Source organism: Lutra lutra, chromosome 2 (genome assembly GCF_902655055.1).
Source record: "Lutra lutra chromosome 2, mLutLut1.2, whole genome shotgun sequence".
Lineage (NCBI taxonomy): Eukaryota > Metazoa > Chordata > Mammalia > Carnivora > Mustelidae > Lutra > Lutra lutra.
The window spans coordinates 63,187,371-63,201,281 of NC_062279.1; the positions used below are offsets into that span (position 1 = coordinate 63,187,371).

At 36.3% G+C, this 13,911-nt stretch overlaps 1 protein-coding gene across 6 annotated transcripts in view; it reads right to left on the reverse strand.

The window, feature by feature from the left end:
• TTC29 (tetratricopeptide repeat domain 29) overlaps positions 1-13,911 on the reverse strand; it is a 248,836-nt gene that overhangs the window by 199,806 nt on the left and 35,119 nt on the right. For all 6 annotated transcript variants that reach the window (XM_047717589.1, XM_047717592.1, XM_047717593.1 and 3 more), the window contains 2 exons: positions 7,248-7,471; positions 2,141-2,326 (listed from right to left, as the gene is read on the reverse strand). In XM_047717589.1, coding sequence (XP_047573545.1) covers positions 2,141-2,326; positions 7,248-7,471 — 410 coding nt within the window. The remainder of the gene's footprint in view (positions 1-2,140; positions 2,327-7,247; positions 7,472-13,911) is intronic.

The window sequence follows — 13,911 nt, forward strand, 5'->3', positions numbered from 1 at the left end:
GTTGATGGGGGAAGGGGGTTGGGAGAGGGGGTGGGGTTACGGATATCGAGGAGGGTATGTGCTATGGTGAGTGTTGTGAAGTGTGTAAACCTGGCGATTCGCAGACCTGTACCCCTGGGGATAAAAATATATGTTTATAAAGCTGTAAAAAAAAAAAAAAAAAAAAAAAAAGAAAGAAAGAAAGGATGAATCCCCAAGTTTTGTAGCAAAATGGACGGGACTGGAAGAGATTATGCTGAGTGAAATAAGTCAAGCAGAGAGAGTCAATTATCATATGGTTTCACTTATTTGTGGAGCATAACAAATAGCATGGAGGACAAGGGGAGATGGAGAGGAGAAGGGAGTTGAGGGAAATTGGAAGGGGAGGTGAACCATGAGAGACTATGGACTCTGAAAAACGATCTGAGAATTTTGAAGGGGTGGGGGGTGGGAGGTTGGGGGCACCAGGTGGTGGGTATTGTAGAGGGCACGGATTGCATGGAGCACTGGGTGTGGTGCAAAAATAATGAATACTGTTATGCTGAAAAAAATAAAAAAATTAAAAAAAAAATAAAATAAAAGCTTAAGCAAGAATTTTACCTTACTTAAGAATTTATCCCATTTTTAAAAAGACCTACTTATTTGGGAGGAAGTGAGAAAGAGAGAGAGTGAGCGTGAGTAGGAGGGGCAGAGGGAGAGAGAACTCAAGCAGACTCCACGCTGAGCAAAGAGCTGGACATGGGGCTCAATCTCACAACACTGAAATCACCACCTGAGCTGAAACCAAGAGTTGGATGCTTAACCAACTGTGCCACCCAGACGCCCAAGAATTTATCCCACTTTTACAAATCGAAAGACAAAACTCTACTTTTAACAATAGGCTAAATGTTTTAGCAAATAACTTGTCAAATAATGGTAATATTATCCTTTCCTTACCATGAATATATAGAAGCTTAGGCCCAAACTCTGAATGTGGCTGTGTCCCTATTTTACTTTTCCACTCTGAGTTCTTACCACTGCTCAGAAACACATTTTCTGCTTTAAATAGGTTGCTCCTCCTACTAGTTCCTCTAACTATGCTTTAGTGTTTATGCATTAGTAGTTCCCTCTTACAGATTATGTTCTTGTTTCTTCACCTGCCTAAAGTCTACCCATCTTCCAAGTCCCTCATCAGTCTCTACTGATTACATTATGCCTTCCTTGAATTTAGTCTGTATGTTTTCTCACTTCTCGGAATTTCAGGCCATTCCTGAAAATGGCCCTCAAGATGGCCCCAGAACCAACCATTTACCACTTCCTAGCACCTATCCTGTTGTAGATTACAATGTGTAATTTCCTGAAGCACAAAAACCTTTTTTTCTTAAACCTTTCTCAAAGTCCTATAAAGTCCTAGCCACAAATTAATAAATATTTTCTAATTTAACTGTTTGGTCAAAGTAAAAATTTTCTGGAAAATGAGACAGCTTTTCCGGAAAAGAAATAGCATTATTCACACTATCTTTTCATGTATTTTCTTTGCATATTATCTACCCACCATTCCTTCCAAAAATAATTTTAACTCTTTAAGTTTTTATTTGCATTCCTTAGTAAACTACGATACAAAATACGTTTTTGACGCTCCTTGTTGTTGTTTTAGACTTTGGCTTGTCTTAAGATAACATATTATGTATGAAGTTACTTTTAAAGGACCTTCCTTCAGAAATTGTTATAAAATCACGATGGAGTGATACCTAAATTATAGAGATATTTTTGGTTCCTTATGTAGGCGACATAGGGGCACCAGGAAAATCATGGAGTATGCTTTCCTTTTTTCTCATTTTCATATATGAGAAATCAAGTTAAAATGAACAGATGGCTGTAAGAAAGAAAGAAAAAATCAAAATTGTACAGCATGACTCATATGCATGGATGGGTACAGGTGGATGCTTTTTCTTTGTGATAATGCTGCTGGGAACTCCAGCCTGAGCACTTGGGTGGATATATGACTGCAAGGAAACTTAACGGTTAGTCCGCAAGTCACACACCTTTGCTTTTTAATCTCAATAACTTACATTCTTATACTAATGCCTCAGGTCTTTTTCTCAATCCCCACGTGCTTTCTGGTTGCACGGACTCTTAATCCTCCAGAGCAAGCAGGATAGCCTGATAAATGATCACTCACCGTCTTCCTCGAAGAGAAGTCCCATGTGCGCATGCGCCTCAGCTTCTTTCTTCCCACCGTCAATTTTGATCAGTTGAGCAATCTTAAAACATCGTTCGTAGAAGTGGTTCCTTACCCATTTGTCTTCAGAATTATTGAAGTAACAGGCCAGTGCATACAAGTTATTATAGACACCTTCAAAGTATTCTTCAAAAAGAAACAAACTGCATTAGAAAAAATGTCTCACAGCTGTCCCTTCAAAGGGCAAACATATTGACATTTTTAATTTTTCCTTAAAAACATGTTTAACTGTTTTTAAAAATGGAAATGCAAACTTCAGTTACTGTATTTTAACCACAAAAATACTTAACGTTAAAGGATGTGCACACAAAAAAAGCAACAAAAATCTTTTTGAAAACTTAGAACATGTCAGAAATTGACATACTCTTTGGTTTGAGCACTGGACTTTATGTAAGACCCAAGTCAGGATAATATGTACTAGAACTGTTCTCAGTTCTTGTGGAAGAAATGAGTATGTGTTATCATCAAGTACTTTTCCCATCAAAAATTTGAAGAGTATTCAGAGATTCAAGAGAAAGCAATGTTCCTAACCATGGCAAAAAAAAAAAAAAAAAAAAAAATTAATGAAAAAGCAGATAGGATATGAAAATAGAAAAGTATTTTTACCCGAAAGGAAAAACAACGATGAGCTTGTCCATACAACAAATAATGATGAGGATGACCATATAAGGTCCATACTTTCTGCAATGTTTCCAGCAACACAAGTTACTAACAATGCTAACAAAGAGTGGACTTTCAGGCTTCTGTTTTCTGAATATCTTTTTCTGCTGAAAATGCATTAATATTAGTCATCCTTCTCACTCAGTCAGTTACTAGTTTATTAGTTGTTAGTTTTTAAACCCTCCCTTTTTTCCTAAAATGGCACCTGACCTATTTGTACACAAAAGTGTATTAATAAATTGTGAATCACTCTTATAAACCCCATTGCAATCAATCATAAGCTTGGACAAAAATGTGTGTGTTAATAAATTGTGCCTCAGTCTGGTAAACTCCACTCTATTGGTGAATATGAACAAATTCATAATCTTCATGTCTTTTTGCATCTGTGCTTAAAGCGCAGTTGTAGATATGTGGTAACCTCTGATTATCCTTCCATGGAGTTTTTATAACAATCATTATCTATTAGAATTTTATAACTATCACTACTATTAGAATTCTAATTATTCACTACAATCAGAAAAGTGAACCCAAATATTCCTGAAAGGATTGCAATTATGAAAAATATTTATACATTGCCCACTAGTATTCCTGTAAGATTAAAATCAAAGGGCCCAAAAAAAAGTGAAGCAAGGCTGATTACAACTAAAGGTAATTTTCAAGAACTATACATAAGTCACTCTAATGTTTCAAAAGAAAAAATCTAAAATTTATGTCATTCCTTTACATATGATGCTTCATAATTTCATAGGAAATTAAGATTTATCTCAAAGTAAGTGTTATACCTAAACATTAAAGTAAAAAAGAAGAAACACGTCTCCCCATCTCCCTATTTTTAAATATTTTTTGAAAGAGCTGGGAATTCTGGAGAGCCATTCTGCTTCTTAAGGTTACTCAAAATAGGAAAGAGCTTAAGTGAAGAGCAGTAAATAACCAGAGTTATTTACTTAAAACAAATACTCTCAGAACTGACTTCTCTTACGTTTTATCTTTCCATTGTGAACCTTTTACCTAAGGTGAGTGGAGCACTAAAATCCGTTTTGTAGTATTTTATATTCTTTGTCATCTTTAGCGATTTGAGAGTTATTACTTTTTAAAGTCTGTGAAGCATTCCATATCTTCCATTTTTAAAAAAGTTATATAAAGAGATTCTTTAAAAAAAAGTGCTCCCAAAATAATTTTTCTGATTTTCAGTAACTACCCCTTAATAGAAAAAACATTTCCAATAGTTCTTAAAGGTTTTTTTTAGAACAAGATGTATAAGCCATCAAGATTCCATATTTAAAGCACTTGTCAGCTAAGCAGAAAAAATTAAATATTTTTCAGAGTATTAAGTAGAAAGGAATATTTTCAAGTTTTGAATCTTTGGACAATCCAAATATATGGGCTATACCCTTTACATTCTAAGCATCCTTATCTCCTTGCTTGTGGACCACTTACTTGAATTGTCAGCAGATATTTACAGGATGAAAATAATTTTTATTGTTGGTTTGTTATTTAGATCAGTATTCATTTTGCTATCTAAAAAGGAGATTCTATGATGAAATAAATTTGGAAAATTCAGTTGCTAAGTTCCTTCTTTCAGTGACCATACAATATGTATCAGCATGTTAAAGGCTCTGGTAAGTCCTGCAATAAACCAACCTGCTTAATGTCCATGTTAATTCATCTGGTGTTTCTCAAACTTATTTTACCAGATAATTATTTTTGTTTTGCCTTATATAAAATGTGTAAAGATCTTATGGGACTCTACTTGTATAGAACATACTTGGGGTATCTTAAATAAATGTTATTAGAAAAAAATTGCTGCTTAACCCTTAACAATGATTTAAAGTCAAGTGTAAATAATGTTTGAATTATCTATTGATTCAGTTGCCCATTACCATTATTGCCATCTCTTCTCTAGCCCCATGGGGCACAAGGCCCTAATCATAATATTACAGATGGTACAGCGATGATTTACAACAAAGGGTAATATAAAAAAATGTTATTAGGGACAAAAAAACCCCACCTTAACAAAGGGAAAATAATCAAAAAAGAAATGACTCGCTTACTTAAAATATTTCTTGGCTATAAAACAGCAAGTGATGTTTTGAAGAGTAATTTAAATAACTCTGGGTTTCTGCTCTGTAAGTCTCAAGAGACAGAACTGACCCAAGATGACTATTGTTAGTGCCATAGCTTTGATTAAATGAACTTCATTGTGACCCTAGAGTGATAGTCTTTGCAATGAGAAGCAATGAGAATGCTCAAGGATACACTGCTTTAGGAAAATTTTTCTCAGATTCTGTATGTCTCATGACCATATAGGATGGAATCCTGAGACACCATTAACAAATGTTTATAGTCTAGATTAAGAGTGTGTGGGTGGACACATGTGGGTACAGGCAAGTGCAGGCATGTTTTAAGATTTAGGATTAATTCAAGTTACTAAGAGTGAACATGTCTATCCCATTTTCTGGGACGTTTTTAACATGTATCACAATTTTTCCTCGATAAGGCTCATGTGTTAAATGTGAAAGCAATTATACAAATTTTTTAAAAGGCATATAAATATTCACATGTACTTCAACTGAAGTATTTCCAACGTTTTTTGCAATAATTTTCATTTTATACATTTCAACCAGGCAAAAGCGAGTGCATTTTGAAGGAGATAACCTTACAGAAGAGTTATTCTGAGCAAGAGGTAATTTTATTTCATTTAGCAAATGCAAATTAGTTATAATGAGTATATGATAAAGACACCCAGTAAAGAAAGTATCTCTTTACTTATACCATGTATATAAAATATTGACTACTATAAAGTTTGGACTTTGTTAACTTTTGGAATCTGAGAAACAGTTTTATTTAAATGCTTAGTTACTTTTTTAAAATAAAAAATTAAAATGTTTTCTACCTTAAGGTGGACTACTTAGCATTTTAGTTTCTTTATAATTACAAAATGCTTTATGACAAGTTTCTCATATTTATGACACTTTGTAACAAGTGATGCATTTGATTCACATTTATGCTACTCCCGTGAAAGCCTCTATTTAAAACACTTAGTGAATACGATAAGTTCAACTTGAAAAAATGAGTAATGGGAAACTTTTATCTTGCTCAATTCTATTTTCAGTGCAAATATCACTTCAGAATTTGGAGCTGAAACTAGAATGTAGGTTTTTTACAATAGCATTTTTTATTTATAACAGTTAATTTCTTGAGAAATTAGATGTCACATTTCAACATTCTCCAAAGGATTCTATTTTCAAAATCAATGCTGCAGTTAAATACTTTTCTTAATACAAATATTCACTTCCTTTCTACACACACACACACACACACACACACACACGTACACACTCATTCACTTGTTGTTAGGATTTCTGTATATCTCCTATTTGTAAACCAGGTGACAACCTGATGGGAAACATGTATTAACTCCACCACAGAGGCTAAGAGGATTTTGCTGCCTCTTGAATACTGTTCCATGTCCCCATTAACTTTCCCCACTTGTAGCACTGGTTTACAAAAAGTTATGTAATACTCTATTTTCCCATAGGAAGCTCTGAAATGAAATATAGATATTGTTGGGGCTGAGGTTCTCTTTTTGAGTCCTAAGGTGTTTTCACACAAAAAAACTGAAAAAATAATAATTTAAACTACCAAATTTATATGCCAACTTCTAGGATTTCCTTTCTTTGATTATATAAAATGACCAGTTCCTAATATGTAACTAGTAAGGCCTCATGACAACAATATCAGTATATAATTATAGTAAAAGTTAAAATGTTTTCAGTACTTGAAACATTGACTTTCTGGAAAATTTTTAGATACAAAAAAAGGGAATTTATTAGAAGTGATATGATGGAAAATATAAAATTAACAATTTTACTCATAATTGGGAATTCCAGGCTTCTCATGTCTTCTCACTATTCACTAATAAAAATTCTCTGATTGAAATCTATAGGACTTATTGATAAAACCTTCAGATTCCATTATATAAATACTAGAAAATCAGTACAATTTTCAAGTTACAGTTCTCTTTGAAAGTATCTCATCAATAAAAGTCAGTATTCAGATTATATATATTTTTAAAACTATGAAAAGATTTGTATTCGATACAAAAGATTTTAACACACTGAAAAATTCTGGAGATGTGATCAGGTGCTATGCATTGTCATCCTGGCTTGGAATGACATCAGTAGGATGCCCCTGGGTCTGGGCAGCCTTGTGATTCCACATTCCCTCTCATGTTTTCCATAAAGATGCTTAGATGTCTAGAATGAATGGTGCTCAGATGCCTTAATGTTTCCAATTCATGCACAAAACACTCTGGAAACTTCCCTCACCGGAACAGACTCACTGTTCCGGTTCCTGCAGCACTGCTGCCCACCGTCCCCCCACTCACCTTTCCTTTCAGCTGCCTCAGCCCTGGTCAGGTAGTGGTAGAAGTGATCCAGCTTATCAGGCTGCTCTTCCAGGGGTCTCTGCAACCACAAAAGGGACCTAACTTTCGCAGTCTCCCGCAGGGCATCCCACTTCTCCATCAGGGCGAAGAGCTCAGTAAAGGACTTATGATAACCATCTCGCAGCATGTCCACACAAATGCTCTTCTTGTATGAGTTCCGATAACTGGGAGTAAGAAATCCAAAGCTCAGAACATTATTTTAATCCTTTAAATCCGTGTAGTTTTTTCCTTCTCTAAAAATTAAAGGTTGAATCACACTTTTTTTTTCCTGAGTGAAAGCTGAAAACTCTCTTTGCCTCAAACACTTGTAACTGAACAACTTCAGTTTAATGGAAGATGCCAGGAGCTACCCAAATATAGCTATTTTAGTAAAATTACATTATAAATATATTAGCTCCAGAGCTAAACTCCCTTTAATAGGGACAGATAAAATGAGCTGACAGCTGTCAGTCCATTCTAGAACAAAATAATAGTGACTGAGTTACTGTTACAAACAACAGAAATACACTGCTCCCAGCTCTGGAGGCTGGAATTTCAAGATCAAAGTGCCAGCTTGCGACTTAGTTACGATGAACATCCTCTTCCTCGTTCTTGGCGGGCATCTTCTCATGGTATCCTCACATAGTGGAAGGGGCTAGGGGTCTCTCTGGAGACAGTTTTTTTTATAAGGCACTAATCCCATTCATGAGGGCTCTGCCCTCAAGACCTAAGCACCTCCCAAAGACCTCAATTACTAGTACTATCACCTTTGGGAGTTAGGATTTCAACATATGAATTTAGGGGAATCCATTTAGACCATAGCAATTACAATATCCAAAAGTACTTGATAGAGTAGCCCCCCAGTAAAACAAAACAAAAAACCCAATATGCTAAGCAAAAATTAAACATGCCATTCAATATAAAAAATGCACTCTATATTAAGTGGCTTCACTGTATGTTATGGAAGTTCATTCATTCATTCATTCATTCATTCATACTGGATGTTTGGTTAGAAAATGTTTATTAAAATCTATTACTAAGAATATTTGAATTATTTTCAGTTAGGATTAAGTTAATGATTTGTTAATAATTCACTTCTAATTTAGCAATAGATCATATGCAAAGAGACAAAGTGACAAAGGAATATTTCATTTAATTATTCAACGAATAACTATTAAATTTTCCAAGTGGAAGGCACTGTACTAGGCTGAATGGGTTCATTCTCGCTGTGAAGTTTGTATTCCAGTGGAAGGACACAACCCACAAGTAAGTAAGCAAATAATAAATAATTTTAGATGATGGAAAGTACTATACAGGAAATAAAGAGGGTGACGGGATAACAGCTGTGTGGTGGCTATTATTCTACTTAATGAGCAATCAGAGGCCAAACCATAGAACTACTAATTATATTACACTTTTTTAAAAGAAATCAGGGGACAATTAAGTATTTAAAACTGACATAATGTGATACTACGAGCAATAAAAATTTCAGTGTGGAGTGGCAACGGCTTAGAATTAGTCAGGATACTCAAGGTTAAGCCCGGTTCTACCTAAGCTCCTTGGGCCTCATTTCATCTCATTTGTAAAATGTGCATAGCAATTTATGCTCTACCTATATCACAGGATTCTTCTAAGAACAAAATTAAATTATGTATATGAAAATGCTCTGAGAAATGTAAAGTCCTGCACTACTGGTTCCCGGCTGCCGGCTCTGCAATAGACTCATCTATAGAATTAAAAAAACAAACAAATCAACAAAACAAAAATGCCCAGATTCTACCCACCAAGAATTTCCTACTCCGTGGATCAGCTTAGATATGAAATGAAGCACATAAAGAGGAGTGATGGGAGAGAAGTTTTAAAAGAAAAGATAGGACCGCAAAGCCCTGGTAAGAAGTCTGGACTCCAAGCTAGGAGTAAGGTAGAGGTAGAACCATTGAAGGGTCTGAGTTAGGGAAATGACTGCATGAGACTGCAGCTTGGAAAAATTATCTGGAAGGAGTGTCGGAGCTGAATTGTTACCCTCCCCCATCCAGCAGCCAGATGCATAGCACCTATTGTTACAGGGCTCATCCATAAAGAGCAGAAGTAAACCACATTCCTAGGGAAAAGGTCAAAAGCCACCATCTTGTATGAGACCAAAAACATATGATATGGGGAAAAGAAGTAAGAGCATTTTGTTTGTTTCTACCCTCCAGTCAAGATAAAGGAGGAGAGTACGAAGGAGGAGCAGTGAGAGATGCTGCAAAGGCCATGTCCTCTTGTTCCCCTGCTTTCTACCTGCCCCTACACAAGTCACAGTAGAAGTCACCATATAGGGTTTCTCAGTAAAAGAGGACCAGAACCAGCCACTATAATTTTCCATAGCTGCTGAAGGTATGGGGGAAATGCCATAACAGTCTATGGGCTCCATGTAGGACACAAAAGTTAATGGAAAGAGAGGGCTGGTATATCTGTCATAATGTCACTGGACACAACAAGGGAGTGTGTGCTAACATGCTCCTGTATGGGTTGTCCACTGGGAATTGAAGGATACAGCTGTTAACTCTGAGAATAAGAAGCATCAGGGAACTATCAAAGGAGTCAGGTCAATATATTTCCAGATCTGACAGAGAAGAATGAATTGAGAGCATCAGAGGTGGACACCTGTACAGAACCCCATAGGTTTAGAATGCATTCAACTACAAGTAAGAGAACTTGTTTCTTAGTGCCTTTAAAACTAGAGGTTTCCACTTATCACAGCACAAGATGCATAAAAGTATGAATCTACTGGCCTTGGTTCAGTGGTCTGGCAAGTTCAGTGCATCTGGGATTACCTTAATCTTTCCCTCATGCTCGTCCCCTGCTGGTCACTGGAGGGCTGCTATAGCTTCAGATATTGTGCCCATCTTCAAGGCAAAAAGAAAGGGGAGGTTGGTGGCACCAGATGTATCTTTCCTTTCTAATGGGAAAAACAAAAGCATTCCTATAACTGTTAGTAGATTCTCACTTTGGTGTCATTGGCCAGAACTTTGTCACATGGCCACCCCTTGCTACAAAGAGACTGGGAAAAGCAAATATCCTGCCTGTCCTTGGACACATTTCTCTCCCAAGCAAAACTGGAGTTATGTTAGCCAAGAAGAATGGAGAAATGAGATACCAGATAGGCACATTCAGTCCTATAGCAAGGTCCGAGATTAAGATCTGAAAGTAAATACTGACAAACCCCCAGCCCTGGAGTTGCCAGACAAAACTGGGCAGGATGCCCAGTTAAATTTGAATATCAGATAAACAATGAATAATTTTTTTTTAGTATTAGGATGCTCTAAATATTGCATAGGGCACGTTTATATTAAAAAAGTTTATTGTTTTCTGAAACTCAAATTGAAGTGTATATCCTATATTTTTATTTGCTAAATCTGGCAACTCTCCTCCCCTCTATCTTGCACCAGCACTTGTTTGTTTCTATATTAAGAAAATAGGGCCGGGGTGCCTGGGTGGCTCAGTGGGTTGGGCCGCTGCCTTTGGCTCAGGTCATGATCTCAGGGTCCTGGGATCGAGTCCCGCATCGGGCTCTCTGCTCAGCAGGGAGCCTGCTTCCCTCTCTCTCTCTCTCTCTGCCTGCCTCTCTGTCTACTTGTGATCTCTCTCGGTCAAATAAATAAATAAAATCTTTAAAAAAAAGAAAAAGAAAAAGAAAATAGGGTGAGGGGAAGAGACATCAGAATCCCGAATAACCTGAGAAATCACTGAATTGGACTCACATTACCTGAGAGGGATAAGATTAGATTTTTACACTAGGGAGAATCAAAGCTCAGGGCCAGGAATTAAAATTAAGTTATAAAAGAATAAAGGCTTTCAATTTGGCATCCTTGAGCTTGTGAATCTGAAATTTACATCTGATCCTAGTGAATGGCCAGGAAGAGAGTAGAATTGGGAACCAAAGCAGGGAGAAGAGATGGTGGTTCTAGAAAGGACAGGCCACAGATGCTGAACCAAAGGAAAGGCGGAGGGAATGGACAGAAGTAGGGAGGATTCAATACATATTTAGGAGATAAAAATAGCAATTCCATAGTGACTGAGTGGGTGTTGGGTGTGGAGGAAAGGGAAGACCTAGGATGACAACCAGGTTTTGAGGTCAGATCATAGGTAATTCGTAATTTAACAAGTTAAAGAGGGGAATACAAAAGGATGAACAGCTTTGTGTAAAGATAATGAGTTTGGTTCAGACAACTTGAGTGTGAAGAGGCTCAAGGGATATCTAAGTGGTACTTCCAAAGCAGGGGCAGGTTGTGGGAGAATATAGGAGATCTGAGACTGAGGAACTGAGGCTGAAAACCCAGCCCTGTTTCAAACAAATTTCAAACAAAACCCTGTTTCAAACAAAATCCAGCCCTGTTTCAAACAAGCACTGTCATCTTTGTAAGATTATGCTTTCGAAGAAAAGAAAACTATAAGTAAGTAAAAATGAAAACATTGACATAAACACAAGCCAGGAGGCCATCTACATTCTAATCTCTTATCTCTAATCTCAACAGGAATGCAGAAAATCATTCCTTATTTCCTTCACCTAGAAGGTGAAGGTGTTTCAGTTGGATTTGGTCCACCCAACATCTTGTTCCACTTCCACAGGGAGCACTCCAGAACACTTGGGAAATGACCATTCTCACACTGTGGGTCATCTTGGTGGGATTTGATTTTAAAGACTCTCTAACCAAGGGGTGGATCCACAGTGACCCAAATTAAGGCAACCCGTTCCTCTCCCATAATTTTGAATCTTGAGGCAAGAAACACAATGAAGGTTTAGAAGGTTGTTGGATCTCAGTCATCTTGGGAGTGACATCCTGGGAAATGTCTCAAGTAGTTCTTGCTACCAACATCCTATCAAGGGTCTCGGGTCTTGTCCTTTTCATATGAACTGGGTTCTCCCTAAATTCAGCTCATTACCCAATATCCTTCCAAAAAATGGTTTCTACTTTATTAGTCAGAATCAGTGTCTGCTGCCTGTGACCGAAGTACAGAATGGATTCAGAAGAGACTGTATTAAAATGGTTTCCAAGACATCTTTCAGCCTCAGAACATCCATGATATATAACTGGTATCAATCTTTTAAAATTTCTTGTACATTTTTTAAAAAGACCATTCTTTGTGTAAGAGATTTCAAATAGAGATGTATTTTAAAATGCATAAATAGCTATGTTGATGTCATCTTGATTTTCTATACACATTCATGTGCACACACACACGCATGTATATAGGTATGTCCTTGTTTAAGCCTCATTACTAATCTGAAAGCAAGAGCAATTAGTGATTTACTAAATAAGTTCCTATTTCAATCTTTGTAGTTAGTGTAAATTATTTCTTTTAATCAAAATAATTTTCTTTTATTAAAATGAACTGACCATCTGAAAAAAACCTTATCAAGTCCCTCCATTACATTTGGATTTTTCAGGTTTTATATCTCATAGCAGAATCACAGGCAAAGTTGACTTGCTTTATGGAAAGAAAATTCTTCTAAACACAAATGGAAATATAGACAGGATTCAAATTTATTATTTTGCTATTTCATTTGAACCCAAAGTTACTAGTGTTTTGTTTCATTTGTTAAATTAAAACCAATATCAGTCTAAATTAAAATATATTCTTCATAAGTATCAGAAGAAGAAAAACCTCCTTGACCTCAAAAGTCACTATACTGGGCAGAAATTGAGAATTCTGGTAAAATTTATGTAGACTTGATATTATAGAATTTGAGAGGAGTTTTCCTGACAGAAAACATGCCATTCATAGGAGCAGAAGTTGTGACATTCATGGATATGCTGGGCTCTATAAGTCTCTACCCTGAGGAAGACATCTGTCATTGCAGATACCCAAGCTTGCACCCCAGAGATGCAGCTGGAGAAGAATGAATTTAGGAATGCAATTAAGTGGTCATCCATTCCGTATAGATTTGATTACTATTTAAAGGCATTCTTCAAAGGAGAGTCTGTACATTTTAAACGTACATAAAAACTGCCCTAAAAGATTCAAAGATTTTTTTTTTTTAAATCTATACATTTACAGAAAGTAAAACTGACACTTCAACAGAACTTCCTAGCAGTTGAATGTGTGGAGATGCTGAGAGATGAGGAGCTTCCTGTTAAACAGCCATGATATTTTATATCATTTTTAAAATTCTGTCTTAAAACATTCACAACGGCTACTTACAGAGTACCTACAATGTGGTAGACACTGTGTAGACATCATTTCTAACACAGGATAACTCTACAAGGCAACACGTCCATTTTCACAGATAAAAAAACTGTCTTCAGTGAGGTTGTGACTTGCCATGTAAGGGACAAAGCCATACAAAGTAATAAAGGGGCAGAACTGAAATTCACATCCAGGTTTCTAAGTGCAAATTCTGTTTTTTCCACTTTACCATATTGTCTCCTATTACATCAGATTTGTTGGTTTTCTTCTCTTTCTCTTCCTCTACACATATTTGTTTATTTGCATTGATTGTTTCAGAATTTGCCACAATTGGACAATTACATGTAACTCTCAAATTTGAAAGCCACTGCCTTTGTCCATGCTAATCCATGTTTATGCTGACTTGGGAAAAGAGATTAGTATCATTCCGTGTCTCTCCTAAAGAATCCTCTTC